The 13,985-nt window shown below is 43.7% G+C and overlaps 1 protein-coding gene across 2 annotated transcripts in view; it reads right to left on the bottom strand.

The window, feature by feature from the left end:
- Positions 1 to 13,985, bottom strand: part of LOC309551106 (putative cation-transporting ATPase 13A4) — a 159,501-nt gene that overhangs the window by 75,017 nt on the left and 70,499 nt on the right. For both annotated transcript variants that reach the window (XM_082251552.1, XM_082251553.1), the window contains 3 exons: positions 8,118 to 8,274; positions 3,940 to 4,057; positions 652 to 776 (listed from right to left, as the gene is read on the bottom strand). In XM_082251552.1, the coding sequence (XP_082107678.1) occupies positions 652 to 776; positions 3,940 to 4,057; positions 8,118 to 8,274 (400 nt within the window). The remainder of the gene's footprint in view (positions 1 to 651; positions 777 to 3,939; positions 4,058 to 8,117; positions 8,275 to 13,985) is intronic.

Below are 13,985 nucleotides of genomic sequence, written 5' to 3'. Positions count from 1 at the left end.
TTTCAAGATAAATACCATTGTAAATATATAAATACATCAGTCAATTGTCACAGGTATCCTGTATCTAATGAGTATGTAATTAAAATAAAAAGTTTGTAAATTGTAATTAAATGTTCTAAGAACATCCCAGTGATCTCACTATGTCTATGACATAAAATGTGAAACTGAGTCATTGTATTTTGCAGTGTTACTGTAATGACGTAGTTCTACCATCATTGGTAAATTCATATTTCCAAATTGCTGCCTTGATTCAAAGGATTTGTAATTCTGTACTGCCAGCCTTTTGATTTGCACAGCCCTGCCACTCAGCACATATGTTCACACAGCCAATGAACTCAGTTTCAGGTCCCTTTTTACTAGTTGCTGCTTCAGCTATACTGCTCCCTGGGTAACCTCTATGCTAATTGGACAGATGTAATAATACTAATCCATTGTTCAATGAAAAGGCTATGGTGGACAGGGGATTTTTAACCAGTCTTATATGTTTAACCAATAACTTTGTGTGTAACCTGCCTGGCTGTGCAGTATGTGTAAAAAAAACAAGATTGAAAGGTAAAATTATAAACATATACAGTAAGTATTTTTAACTGTGTATTTATCTCTTTGCCTTAAGTTGTGTCTGAAATGTAAATCTACATTCAAAATACATACCTGTTATCATTACGATCCTTATTCTAGCGGCCATAAGCTCTTGCAAAACAGGTTTTGTTTCAGGTTTAAGTTTATTTTCCATTATTAGCAATCCAAGAAATACAAGATTTGATTCCACATCCTCTCTGATAAAAACAATAATGACAGTGTAATTCAGTGTTTTAGTTTTAAAATAAATTATACTTTAGGAGTCGGACGGTGGTTCCCAAAATACTTTTGTGACTTGTGACAAACCTGCTATCATACAGTAGATGCAATTTTTCTCAGCTTGATGAATTAATATCCTAAAATTGATCTGAACTCAAAACATTAAGCTATCTAAGAGGGAACATCTAGAGATGTCTCCTAGACAGTGCCCTGGAAATCTACCTTTTGTTTTAAATTCCTTCTGATAAATAGCAGTGTACTTCCTGAGCCTAGGCCCCCTTGAGCCTCATATTTCTATATTTGCAGTGGGAAATTACCTAAGTCTCACTAGATTTAGTGTGAAATTTTGCAATGCCACTACTTTCCTGAAGAGGAACCATTACCCGAGGACCTGCAGTGCGGATCTTTGCTTTGTGCACTTCTCCTGCTTGTCATGTGATTTCTAATGATCGGAGGGCAGCTCCGACATGATAAAGCAATGCCCTGTTTCTCTACAAAGATGATCACCTCTGTACAGAGACAAAACATGGAACTCTTGATGGTAAGTCAATAAAGAAGAAAAGAGCAGCTGCAGGGATCCTACAGGCAATAATTGTGATTAGTCCCTTGCGCACTGTAGGGTTGATTTATAAAGCTGGAGAGTGTAAACTCTGGTGCAGGTCTGCATAGAAAATAATCAGCTTCCAGGTTTTATTGTCAAAGCCTAATTGAACAAGCTGAAGTTAGAAGCTGATTGGCTACCATGCACAGCTGCACCAGTTTTTTACTCTCTAGTTTTAGTACATAAACCCCTGTGTGCCTTTTTTTGGGTACAGCTTTCACAGTTCGGGTCCACTTTAATGAGGTTGTGTAGACAAAATAGAAGATTATATCAGCAGTGTTTCTAAAAGTTTTTAAGAGTTTTATAGTCTGTAAATGACACAGGCCAATAAAAAAACAGCTTGTCCAATGTGTATATATATATATCCACAAGGTTTAGGAGTGTGTCTCTTGGAATGTTCGATCATTCTGCCAGAAGGGCATTTGTGAGGTTAGGCGCTAATATTGGATGAGAAGTCCTGGCTCGCATTCTCCGCTCTAATTCATCCCAAAGGTGTTCTGTTGGGTTGCGGTCAGGGCTCTGCACAGGCCAGTCAATTTCCTTCACCCCAAACTCGCTCAATCATGTCTTTATGGACCTCTTTTTGTGCATTGGTGCACAGTCATGTTGGAACAGGAATGGGCCATCCCCAAACTGTTCCCACAAAAGTTGGGAGCATGAAATTGTCCAAAGGTTGTCATATGCTGATGCCTTAAGAGTTCCCTTCACTGGAACTACGGGGCCAAGCTTAACCCCTGACAAACAACCCCATACCACAGGCATGTCTAAAGTCCAGCCTGCGGGACAATTGTTGGCCCCGGGCCACTTTAATACGGCCTCACAGGAAATTTTGAAAAATACACTGGCATCATTCATGACTATTATTGCTGCCATCATTAATCATCACAGTGGGTTCATATAGCGCTTATATGTGGTTAACCCTTGTGTGACTGATTAGGGAGCACGCATGCTCCTAATTGAGATGAATACATTGTAAAATCCCATTTAATGTCAGTTGGTCTAAATCAGTTATAAATATATTTGGACACAACATGTATACTTGGTGTTATGTTCCTGTTCATATTTTTTTAACTTAAAAGTTGACAGACAACCTTTATTACCAATAATATGTAATGTACTTTACAATGTTGCTGACATATATTTCAGCTTCCTGGCTTTTTTTTTCATCTGGCCTTTAGATATGAAAGGCAGAGTGATTTAACACCTGTTTAGATTTGTCATCCATCATCCATTTGACAAAAAAAAGGATGCCGTTAAAATAGTTAATTTGCATTTAATTTCAATGGTCCAAAGAATGTTAGGCAAAATGGTCGGCCCTCATGCATGCTCACTTTATAAAAGCTGGCCCTCTTTGAAAAAGGTTTGGACACCCCTGCCATACCATAATCCCCCCTCTACCACATGATTTTGACTAGTGCACAAAGCAAGGTCCATAAGGACATGGATGAGAGAGTTTGGGGTGTAGGAACTTGACTGGACTGCACAGAGTCCTGACCTCAACCTGACAGAACACCTTTGGATGAATTAGAGCGGAGACTACGAGCCAGGTCTTCTCATCCAACATCAGTGTCTGACCTCACAAATGTGATTTTGGAAGAATGGTCAGAAATTTCCATAGTCAAACTCCTAAACCTTGTGGACAGCCTTCCCAGAAGAGTTAAAGCTGTTATAGCTGCAAAGGATGGGCCAACTCAATATTGAACCCTACGGACCAAGACTGTGATGCCATTAATGTTAATGTGTGTGTAAAGGCAGGTGTCACAATACTTTTGACAATATAGTGTATATACAGTGGAACCTTGGTTTACGAGTACCTTTGTTTACAAGCATTTTGAAAGACGAGCAACATTTTTTTTAAAAATCTGTCTTGATATACGAGCACTGTCTTGATATACGAGCAGTTTTATACACTATAAGCATGCCATCCCCTCTGTTAATGCCCTCTGTCACATACCATTATGTGTTCCAGTGCTTGTACTGTATATAAAGATGCCAATATATACTTTTCAGAGTGTTTCCCTGTGCTTACTGTGTACGATTCCTCATCCCTCTGTCTCTCTCTCTGGTCTCTGTCCTCTCTGCTCTCCCCGGCGGGAGGGGCCGATCACTCCTGCTGACATCTGAGGAGGAGGGGAGGAGAGAAGCAGAGCAGGGCTGATGATTCACACAGAGCCAGACAAGCTCTAAAACCGGCATCTGTTATATACAATACAGACACAGGGACACATAATGTTATTTAACAGAGGAGATGGCATACTTTTACTGTACAGGAATGTACTTTATATATAATAACAGCATATCTTTATTTATACCATTAAATGCTTGTGGAACAAATCATCTGAGTTTCAATGCTTTCTTATGGGAAAACTTGCTTTGATATACGAGTGTTTTGGATTACAAGCAAGCTGCTGGAACCAATTATACTCGCAAACCAAGGTTTCACTGTATATATATATATATATATATATATATATATATAAAGATAGATAGCCAGGAGGCATGTCATGTTCTAGTTTTATTTTACAATATTATGGAATTACCTCTCAAAGGTCTGAAGAGTATCTTGGCCATTTACCTCTACCGTTTTACACGCCAATGCAATTACTCGAAATCCTTGCAAAGTATAATGTTCAAGTCCATTTAGAAAACCAAGAGGAACTATATTTGAAGAAAAAAGTATCATGATTACTTCTATGCTTAGGAAGGACAATTGTTTTGGTGCATTCATTAAGTATTTATAACTTTGTATTCTTCCATCTAAAAATGTGCTTTATATATGCGTACATACAGTATGAGTCTGCATGCACTTAAAATTGGATAAGTTAGATATAATGCTTTTATTTATTTAACCCTATCCATTTTACTTTTAACTAATGTTTGATAATTTCATAACACTGTGTTTTATAATGATCATTCCAAATGTGTCATGACTCCTTCCCATGTTAGGTAATGAGAAGCCAAGTTTTATCTTGCTAATCACAAGGTTTAACTTGTAACATAATTTCTTCATAGGATAATACACCAGAGGCTAATAATTTGGTGGCTTAATTGCAGCAATATTATCTGAGCCTGTTTCAATATATGTTCTCTAATCCAACTGTTTAATTATCTGGCTGTAGGTTTGTTCATTTTGCAATTCTGCTCTTTGTTTTATTTGACAATCCTAAATGGGTGTACTCCTACTAATTAAATTCAAATTATTTCATAGGTCTGAACATCATAAAATCTATGGTCATAACATGGTCACATAAAAATAGTGTAAAGCAAGGTATAATAACTTTAAAAATGTTGTCTAATGAACCAAACGAGTGCAAAGGAAATTCCAACTTTATGACATTCCTCTGCACATGACTGGGCACTCAAAGTTTACTCCGGTTAGTAAACACATACTTTTTTAGCAATTTACTCCCAAAAACTCTTCATATTTCCTTAAAGAATAGGGGCCATACCTTTGACACTAGCATTTCTATCATGCCATTTTAAAAGTTAATTTGTTCATTTTTGATGACAAATACACCTAGGTAGAGGATCTTAGTACCCCAGGTGGTCATATCCACCGGACCTGTGTCTCCTGTCCTCCAAATGCATCCACAGCCTGCGGAGAAGCCATACCCAGCCCTTAACCCCTCAATCACGAGACAATCCACACAGGTGTTGAGGGTTCAACATGCAGATCTTAAACTGTTTATTAAATTCCAAGACATACAGTTTTACACACAGTTAGGGACACTCCCCTTAGCCTTGCCAAAGGGGGGAATGGGACAAGGAACAACCAATGGGAACTGAACATTTGTACATTGAAACAGGCTACAGATAACCTAATGAGCTTATGGTAAACAGGCAGTCTCTCAATACACACCCCCTGCGGAGAGATGTCTCCAGTCCAGACCATTGTCTATGTGTCATGAATCCACACAATTAGACACAGAAACAGGAGGGGGGGATGGGGGGGAGAAGGGCTGTAGCATTACATTACATTAACTCAATGCCAGCATGTCCCCAGGTCTCCAGTATCTTCTGGCCCATAGTCAGTCGGTAGGAGGCTTGCGCACAGTCCCCTCCAAAACACACAGTGACAGTGGGTTCTGTCACATTTCTCCCCTTTTAAAAACAGACTAACCAGGTTCCTGACCCTCAACTGGTCTGGACCTGCGTTAGTCACCAATTTCCACCCCAGGCAACCAGGAAAAGTAAAAGTATGACTCTGGCGCTGGGGAGAAAAACCGCACATAGGGTCTCCCATGAATAAAAACAGCCGCTGCAGAGTGGGAACAGCTGTCTGCACTCCTCTGATCCGGGGCTGGGTTGCAGATATTGGGGGGAGCTGAATAATCCTCTGCCCTGATGCCAGCTCTTCCGCTGGTAGGGAATGTAGGCTGGTAGAGCTATGCATTTGTGGAGAAAAAGGTACTTGCTTTTCTCCTGGTGTAGTTACCAGCCTCTGAGAAGCTATCTTGCAGGGACTGTCTCCCGGATACTTCATCTCTTGTTCTGATGCTGGGCAGAGACCATCAGTGCTCTGTCCTGTAGCCAGCGCTTCTGCTGGGGGGGACATATGCAAAAGTTGGGTACAACTGCTGGAGAGGGGGAAGGGTTTTCTCGCCTGCCGGTTCTGTGACTTCTGACAGGGGCTGTCTCCCAAACCCTCCAAAAACATACTGAGAACGAGGCAGGGGCCAGCGGAACTCTGCCCCGTAGCCAACGCTTCTGCAGGGGGGATAAACACTGGGGTAGTGTCCAAGTGCTGGGGAAACGGCTAACTGAGGTCATCCCTCGGACTCCCTGGATCTAACTCTGAGGGTGGGCAGAGGCCAGCGGCACTCTGCCCCGTAGCCAGCGCTTCTGCTGGGGGGATGAACATTGGGGTAGTGTCCAATTGCTGGGGAGGGAGAATTGCTTCCTCTACTCCCGGTGGGGATATCTGCTGTTGGGAAAACAGCTCACGCAGATCCTCTCTCAGACTCTCCGGATCCAACTCTTTTTCTGATGCTGGGCAGATGCCAGGGGCACTCTGCCCTGTAGCCAGCGCTTCTGCTGGGGCACCAGATGAGATACTCTGGACTTGCTGCTGATCACCATTTCCCAGCCTTCCAGCGCCTGTCTCAACTCCCCCTTCTGAAACCTTCATGCTATTAGCTTGTCTCGCTGCCTGGGGGACCTCCGGTGCGTTCCGGCATTCTAGCGCTCGCAGTGCCCTCTGTATCATCGCTGCTTCTTCCATTGCGGTTAGGACGGGAAAATGCAGGGTCACCCCTGGCCCCATTTGCTTCTCATCTTTGTGACTGTCTGCTATTTCTCTCGGACAGTCCCAGGCAACGGGAGCCATGCCAGGCTGCTCATCACTGTCAAACAGCCGCTTGTAGGCAATCTCGAGCTCCCATTCCTGCTTAACCAGGAACTCTAATACCTCCAGGTCACACGCCTCTTTGAGGAGGTCCAGCAACTCATCTCGGAAGTCCAGGATGTTTTCCAGCCGCCACTCCTCATCGCTCCCAAAGTCTGGGTCTTCGTACATTTTTTGATGGAGCAGCCCCATGCCGCCATAGCCAATGCCTTCTGTCGGGCTGCCATCTGCTGTACCTGGCCACAGTTGAGCCGCGAACCACCAGAGGGCTCTGTAGCTGGCGTCCAGCCTCATTTCCTCCTGGACCAATCTTCCGAGCTCTGTCTTCCCTTCATCTCGCGGTCGCTCCCTCAGGAACACCTCTCGCGCATGGTACTGCGTCCGGTACATCTCTGTGGAGTCTCATGCCAGAGTTGCCGGCGGATCACATCCTCCCAGCCAAGCATGGTGTGCTCTGTCGCTGGTCCCCGATGGTTCTTCCGCATGCCTTGCAGCCTCCTGCCGAACTCCGCTCTCATGCTGGCTGGTCCCCGTATCACTCCTCTGCAGCTGCCCAGATCTTGAATCCTGGTGGTGGTTTGGCTGTCCTGGACTGCAGGAGACATCCCACCGCTGCCAACCAATGTAACGGATCTTAGTACCCCAGGTGGGCACATCCGCCGGACCTGTGTCTCCTGTCCTCCAAACGCACCCACAGCCTGCGGAGAAGCCATACCCAGCCCTTAACCCCTCAATCACGAGACAATCCACACAGGTGTTGAGGGTTCAACATGCAGATCTTAAACTGTTTATTAAATTCCAAGACATACAGTTTTACGTACACACAGTTAGGGACACTCCCCTTAGCCTTGCCAAAGGGGGGAAGGGGACAAGGAACAACCAATGGGAACTGAACATTTGTACATTGAAACAGGCTACAGATAACCTAATGAGCTTATGGTAAACAGGCAGTCTCTCAATACACACCCCCTGCGGAGAGATGTCTCCAGTCCAGACCATTGTCTATGTGTCATGAATCCACACAATTAGACACAGAAACAGGAGGGGGGGATGGGGGAGAAGGGCTGTAGCATTTCATTACATTACATTAACTCAATGCCAGCATGTCCCCAGGTCTCCAGTATCTTCTGGCCCATAGTCTGTCGGAAGGAGGCTTGCGCACAGTCCCCTCCAAAACACACAGTGACAGTGGGTTCTGTCACAACCTATTACATTCATTAATGATAAGTAAATCCTGAATCAAATTAGAAAAACCGGACAGGTTATATTTTGGGACAGCTTATTTGGCTAAAAGTCAAGAGCTTGAAGAATTTCAGAGACATACTAGTATTATCACCTTTTGTGTTATTACATTTATGTGGCAGATAATCATACCTGTTTCAGATTTGCAGAACTGAACTACCATTTCTGGAGCTCCCTTCATAAATACCAAGTATTCATCATTTCCCATGACCTGAGCAACGACAGACATGCGTTGTAGACTAGATGAGAAAGGAAACTGTTGTAGAATGATGATGCCTTCCACTGGCACCTATACTCAAAAAAAGGATGCGTACAAAACCCATTATTACATGTCTTTTTATCAATTCAAAAATGGGCATACACAAAATTGTTATAGTGTATCTAAAGCAAAAACTTTTTTTTTTAGGTTTTTGTGTAAAGTATATATTGTTTAGAGCCCCTGCTCAATGTTTGTGGTTGTCAGTGGCCCAGGTGAGGTGGTACACCTACTCTATTTGTCCTGGTGACCATTGTAATTTGGACAGAAAGGTATGAGAAATCCAATGTTTTGAATTATCACAAAGACAGGAATAGAGGGGAAATCTTTAAAAGGTAATACGTGTTGCAGTGACCACTTTCTCTCATTTTGGCAAGATCTCCTCTTGCTTCTTGTTATATTTCCAGGACAGGAGTTTTTTTTTTTCATTTCCTCAGTTACTTCCTGGTTTCCAGACCTAGGCAAATTATATCATGCATTGCAGGAGTCTTCAGGAAGGAAGGAGTGGCTTTCTCAGCTAAGCATACCCTCCTGTCCGCATGCCTGAGCTAAGGGCAAGTGGATTCCATGAAGTAAATGCTACATTAATTATCTGCCCTTACTCAAGATGGCCAGGGCAAGAAATGCTATGGGGTGTTTTTCAAAGTGATTTCTCAGCAAAATAAAGCATGGAGACATGGATGGATGGGCGAGTTAAATTTGAATATATAAATGAATTAAATGGCATTTTTGGTTTGTAGTGTTCAGATGTTGTATAGTTATGCTTTTGTTGGGTTATTTTGTAAGGTGTGGACTTTGAGGTATGTTCACAAATTTGGTTGCTATTCATACAGTTTTACTGAGCTAACTGAGCTAATTGAAAATGTCCTTCAGCAAATGGAGTCCATAATTAGGGATGGGCCGAATGACCCCCTGTTCAGTTCTCAGCAGAACTTTCGAACATTGCAAAAGTTCAGAACTGAATAACAAGCCCTAATGAAGTCTATGGGACCCAAACTGGAAAAATGAAGAGTGCACATTTTGAAGGTTTATATGCAGGTAATTGGACATACAATAGTTATGGGGGTCCAGGTACTGCCCTGGGCGACATGTCACAACGAAAAAGGTTTGCAAAAAATGTAATTTTAAATGAGCAGTGATTTACTGATGCTTAAAGTGAAAGCATAAAAATGAGAAAAACAATAAAAATTTAAAATTCCTTTCAATATAGTGTGGGGGGTGGGGGGCTCTTAGTCTGCCTGTAAAGTGGCACATCTGTACTATGTTTAGAAGCTGCTGCAGCAATAATGACATTTATAAAGACCAAAAATGTGACATTTGCCCTGCAAACTTTCTTTATTTTGGAAATAACGGTTTAGGAAGCCATTCTGTATGATGAGGCCACAATGTAGTGCACTGGGAACAAGATTAGATATTTTTTGGATACATTCTGGTGTCTCTTTTGCAGACTTTGAATAGAAGTATCAGGTGTGAAAAATTGGTCATTGGGTGTTCATGGTGCCTTCACACTGTAACCCTATAGAGGTATTCTTGATGAAAGCAAGAATTGGTTTTGCTGTCAAAAATTAAAAATATATGCACCTGTAAAACAGGTGCAGAAAAATTGGTCTTGGGTGTCTGTGGTACCTTCACACCATAACTCTATAGAGGTACTCTTGATGAAAGCAAGAATTGGCCTTGCTATCAAAAATTTTAATGATATGCACCTGTCAAACAGGTGCAGAAAAAAGCTAGGCAGCCTAGAAGTCTTGCAGAGATTCCAAATCCCAAAACACAAAATCAGTGACATCAGCATCAGGGGCTTCATAGCTGCTGCTATTCCAGGACTGATTCATTTTGATAAATGTCAGCCGGTCCACTGAGTCTGTGGACCGGCTATTATCAGTAACAAGACCTCCAGCTACACTGAATGTTCGTTTGGAAAGCACGCTGGATGCAGGGTAGCTCAATTGCATACTGGGCAAGTTCTGGCCAATGGTCTATTCTCATGACCCACTAACCCAGTGGATCGTCAACTCGAAAGCTCTTCATCTCTGTTTTCTCCCCTAGATAATCGTCTACCATTTGATGCAGACGTTGCCGATGGGATGTTGAAGCTGACAGCCCTGGGTGCTGATGACTAAAAAAAAATGTAAAATGCAACACTTAGGCAGCCCCCCGCTCCCACTATGGGGACGGGATGAGTTCTGAGACTTACCCCTTGTAACGGCGGTCAAGGAGGGTTGCCAATGAAAAGTGATCCTTCTCCTTGATGCCATGTAATCTTGGGTCCTTTTGCAGGCTTTAAAGCATGAGGGAGCCTATGCACTGCAAGTTTATAAGACGCCTCCTCGGGGGTCACTGGGGATTACAATATCTGGAACTGCCTCTTCCCAGCCATGTTCTACTCCCAAGGGTTCTGGGGATGCAAAACCATCTGACAATTGTTTTGCTCTGCTTCAATGCCTCCAAAATTGCCAGAATCCTCCTCCCTCTCCTCTTTTGTGTTCTGCAGTGTGTCAAGAATGGTGCCTGCATAAAGCAGGCCTTGAGAGAAAAAGAAGTCTTGAGCTCCTTGTCCATAATGCCATGCAGAGTCTGCTCCAGCAGGAACACAACAGGGATTGTGTCACTGATGCATGCATTGTCATGGCTCACTATCCTTGTTGCCTTCTCAAATGGTAACAGTAAAGTGCATGTATCCTTTATCAGCAGCCATTGGCATGTGGATTTTGGCCCAAACAGACTATTTAAAAGGGACATGAAATGTGAGGATAGGCTTAATAGTAACAAACATCTCTTGCTGCCCAGAGGCTTTATATATAAGGACTGGGCAGCACGCGGTCATACCATGAACATCATCATACTAGGATCATGGATCAGCCATCCGATCGCTTTTACTGTGCTCAGAAGGGGGCCATCCGGGGGCGTGGCCGGCAGCTGACAGAGATGGCTGCTTGAGAGGAGAGCTCCGCTCCATCTGCCAGCAATCCGCAACATCAGCTACCGCAGACATCGTACCACGGCTTGGTGAGGCAGCCTTTTATACCCCCTTTACACCTGCAGACATGGAGAAATGTAAACCAGGCGGGGGACCTCGTAAATTGACGGAGTTCTTTTACTCTGCCAGCATGCCATCGAGCCAAGATAAAGCTGCGGCCTCCCCACGGCGTCACGACTCCTGCGGATCTACTGACCAGCAAGAAAGGGACATTAGTCGCCATGCCTCCGATTCTCCCACTGGCAGTTCCCGTTCCCGCTCCTCTGCGGGTCACACACCGCACCAGAGCCCCCAGAAGTCGGCTCCAAAGCACTCCGTGGCCCACACATATGCAGGGGACAAAGTAGTCCTCAATTTATCAGACAGCACATTGGAATTTCATGAACACATTCAGGACTTTCCTACCACAGGCCAGCCACTGAATGATGTGGTTATGAAAGATATGCTGATCTCCTTACAGGGATCCATGCAAAGGGCCTTAATGGAATGTGTGTCACGGATGAAGCTAGAAATTGAGGAGGTGGGAGACCATGTTGATCAAGTGTAACATAAAATGGCTGAGTTTACAACAGCTCACAATGAGCTAGTAGATGTCCATAATGATTAAGAGGAGGAACTGGACATGATTAGAAGCAAGCTGGCAGACTTAAAGGACAGGTTCCGCAGGAACAACATCAAACTATGTGGCATTGCGGAATCTGTCCCCTCATCTGATCTGAGGCATTATGTCCAACAGTTTATACATGATCTACTACCAGACACCTCGGCCGGGGAAATACTGGTGGACCGTGCACACGGACTGCCAAAACCAAGCTTTCTCCATGTTAAGGATAACCTCATGAGACTAGCCAGACAACTGTCCCCTCTGCCTGACCCTTATGCTGTATATGCTGACCTGTCACAGTACACGATGCAGGCCCGCAAAAAACTTCTCCCGTTGACTAAACTTCTGCGCAACAATCAGCTAACTTACTCATGGGGTTTCCCGACAAAACTACTGATTGTAAAAGTAAATAGAACCTACGCGGTCAAGTCATTGGAAGATGGCCTCACTCTCACTAAAAAATGGGGTCTCCTTCCCCCTGATGGCGACCTTCCTTCAGCGCCCACAGGCCCTAGCTGCATTACTCCTGAATGGAGACAAGTTAAACTCGATTGATGATCTCACTCAAGCCTCACCATAGGCCCTTTGGGCCATGTGGATTTCCTTTACCTGCAGTGATTGCAGGCCTGGATGTGGAGGATTTACCCCCACCACTGCTATGCGGACTGTTTCGCATATATAGGATTTCCTCCGCCTATTTTTAACTGTTTGTTTGTTTATACTGTTTTCTTTATGCTCTTTTTTTTTCTGGCCACCATTTTCCTGTTCCAATGGAATCATTCAATCTACTCGGTCACCGAAAGACTCCTGGCTGCTGTATCCTATCCACCTCAGCTTCTTTTGGCTCTGTTCCTTGGATGTAACTGCAAGTACCTTTTTTGCCATTTTCTAACCTCTTACCAAGTTTTGGCTACTGATACATAGCATCCTGGCCCCATATACTAATGGTGATTAATTTTGTATCTCTAAATGCCCATGGCTTGAACAGTCCATTCCATAGGTGGGCTATGTGGCGAGATGCCAGGACATTACAAGCTGATGTCCTATTCATCCAAGAGACACATGTTATGGCTACTAAACAACCCCACTGTGCAGATAGACGGTTCCCCCATATGTTCACTGCATCAGACCCAAAAAGAAGATTGGAGTACTGATAGCTGTCAGCAGCCTGATTGCTTTTCAACTGCACGACTCATGTGTTGACCACAAGGGCTGGTTCCTGGTTTTGAAATGTACTTTAAATAATGCTAACTATACGTTAGTCAATGTGTATGCTCCCAATACGGGTCAGGTCTCTTTCCTTCGCTCCCTAAGGAAGAAAGTCAATAGCTTCAAACACGGGATGGTGATATATGGGGGGGAGCAGCAATTGTGTTGTGGATCCCCACATGGACTGCTCCCATAGGCCACAGTGCCCCAGAATGGAGCCCCGCCCATTTCTCCACGATTCTGGATTGTATGACCTATCGAGCTGTCTGAATCCCACGGACCGCGGGACTATACGTATTATTTTACGCCCCACAGGTCATACTCTAGGATAGACCTTTTTTGTCTGATATTCAATTTGTTCAGCATGTACTTTCTGTTACAATACACTCCATAACCTGGTCTGACCATGCACCGGTCTCTATACAGTTGAACGAGCGTGTTAATACTACACCAGTACATCTTTGGCGTAATAACACGTCTCTATTCTCTAAATCTGAGCTAAAGAGCCATCTGCATCGTCAACTGGAGGAATACTTTTCTCTTAATGACTTACCTGATACAGATATATTCTCCTTGTGGAACGCTCACAAAGCTTACTGCAGGGGTGTGTTGCTTCAGATGGCAGCGAGGGGAAAAGAGGCGTAAACTCCAAACACTGACCACATTACTGACCAAACTTAAGGATCTAGAACAGCAACATAAATCAGGTCCAACCCCTACGAACACATCTGCGCTCATGCAATGCAGACAGTACCTTAGCTTACATTTAACCTCTGAACATGTATACCACCTTAAAAAGTCCAAAGCTGCTTGCTATTCACAAGGGAACAAAGCAGGGAAATTCCTTGCTACCTATCTTTGTAAAAAACAAACGAGTTCACGATTGGCCAACAGTAAAGACCCTATATCGAATGCTTCCGTGTGTCACCCTAAAGATATTGCCAACGCATT

Source organism: Pelophylax lessonae, assembly GCF_965119305.1.
Source record: "Pelophylax lessonae genome assembly, chromosome: 3".
Classification (NCBI taxonomy): Eukaryota; Metazoa; Chordata; class Amphibia; order Anura; family Ranidae; genus Pelophylax; species Pelophylax lessonae.
Note: the sequence above shows the minus strand (reverse complement) of the source record. Positions and strands in the feature narration are given on the sequence as shown.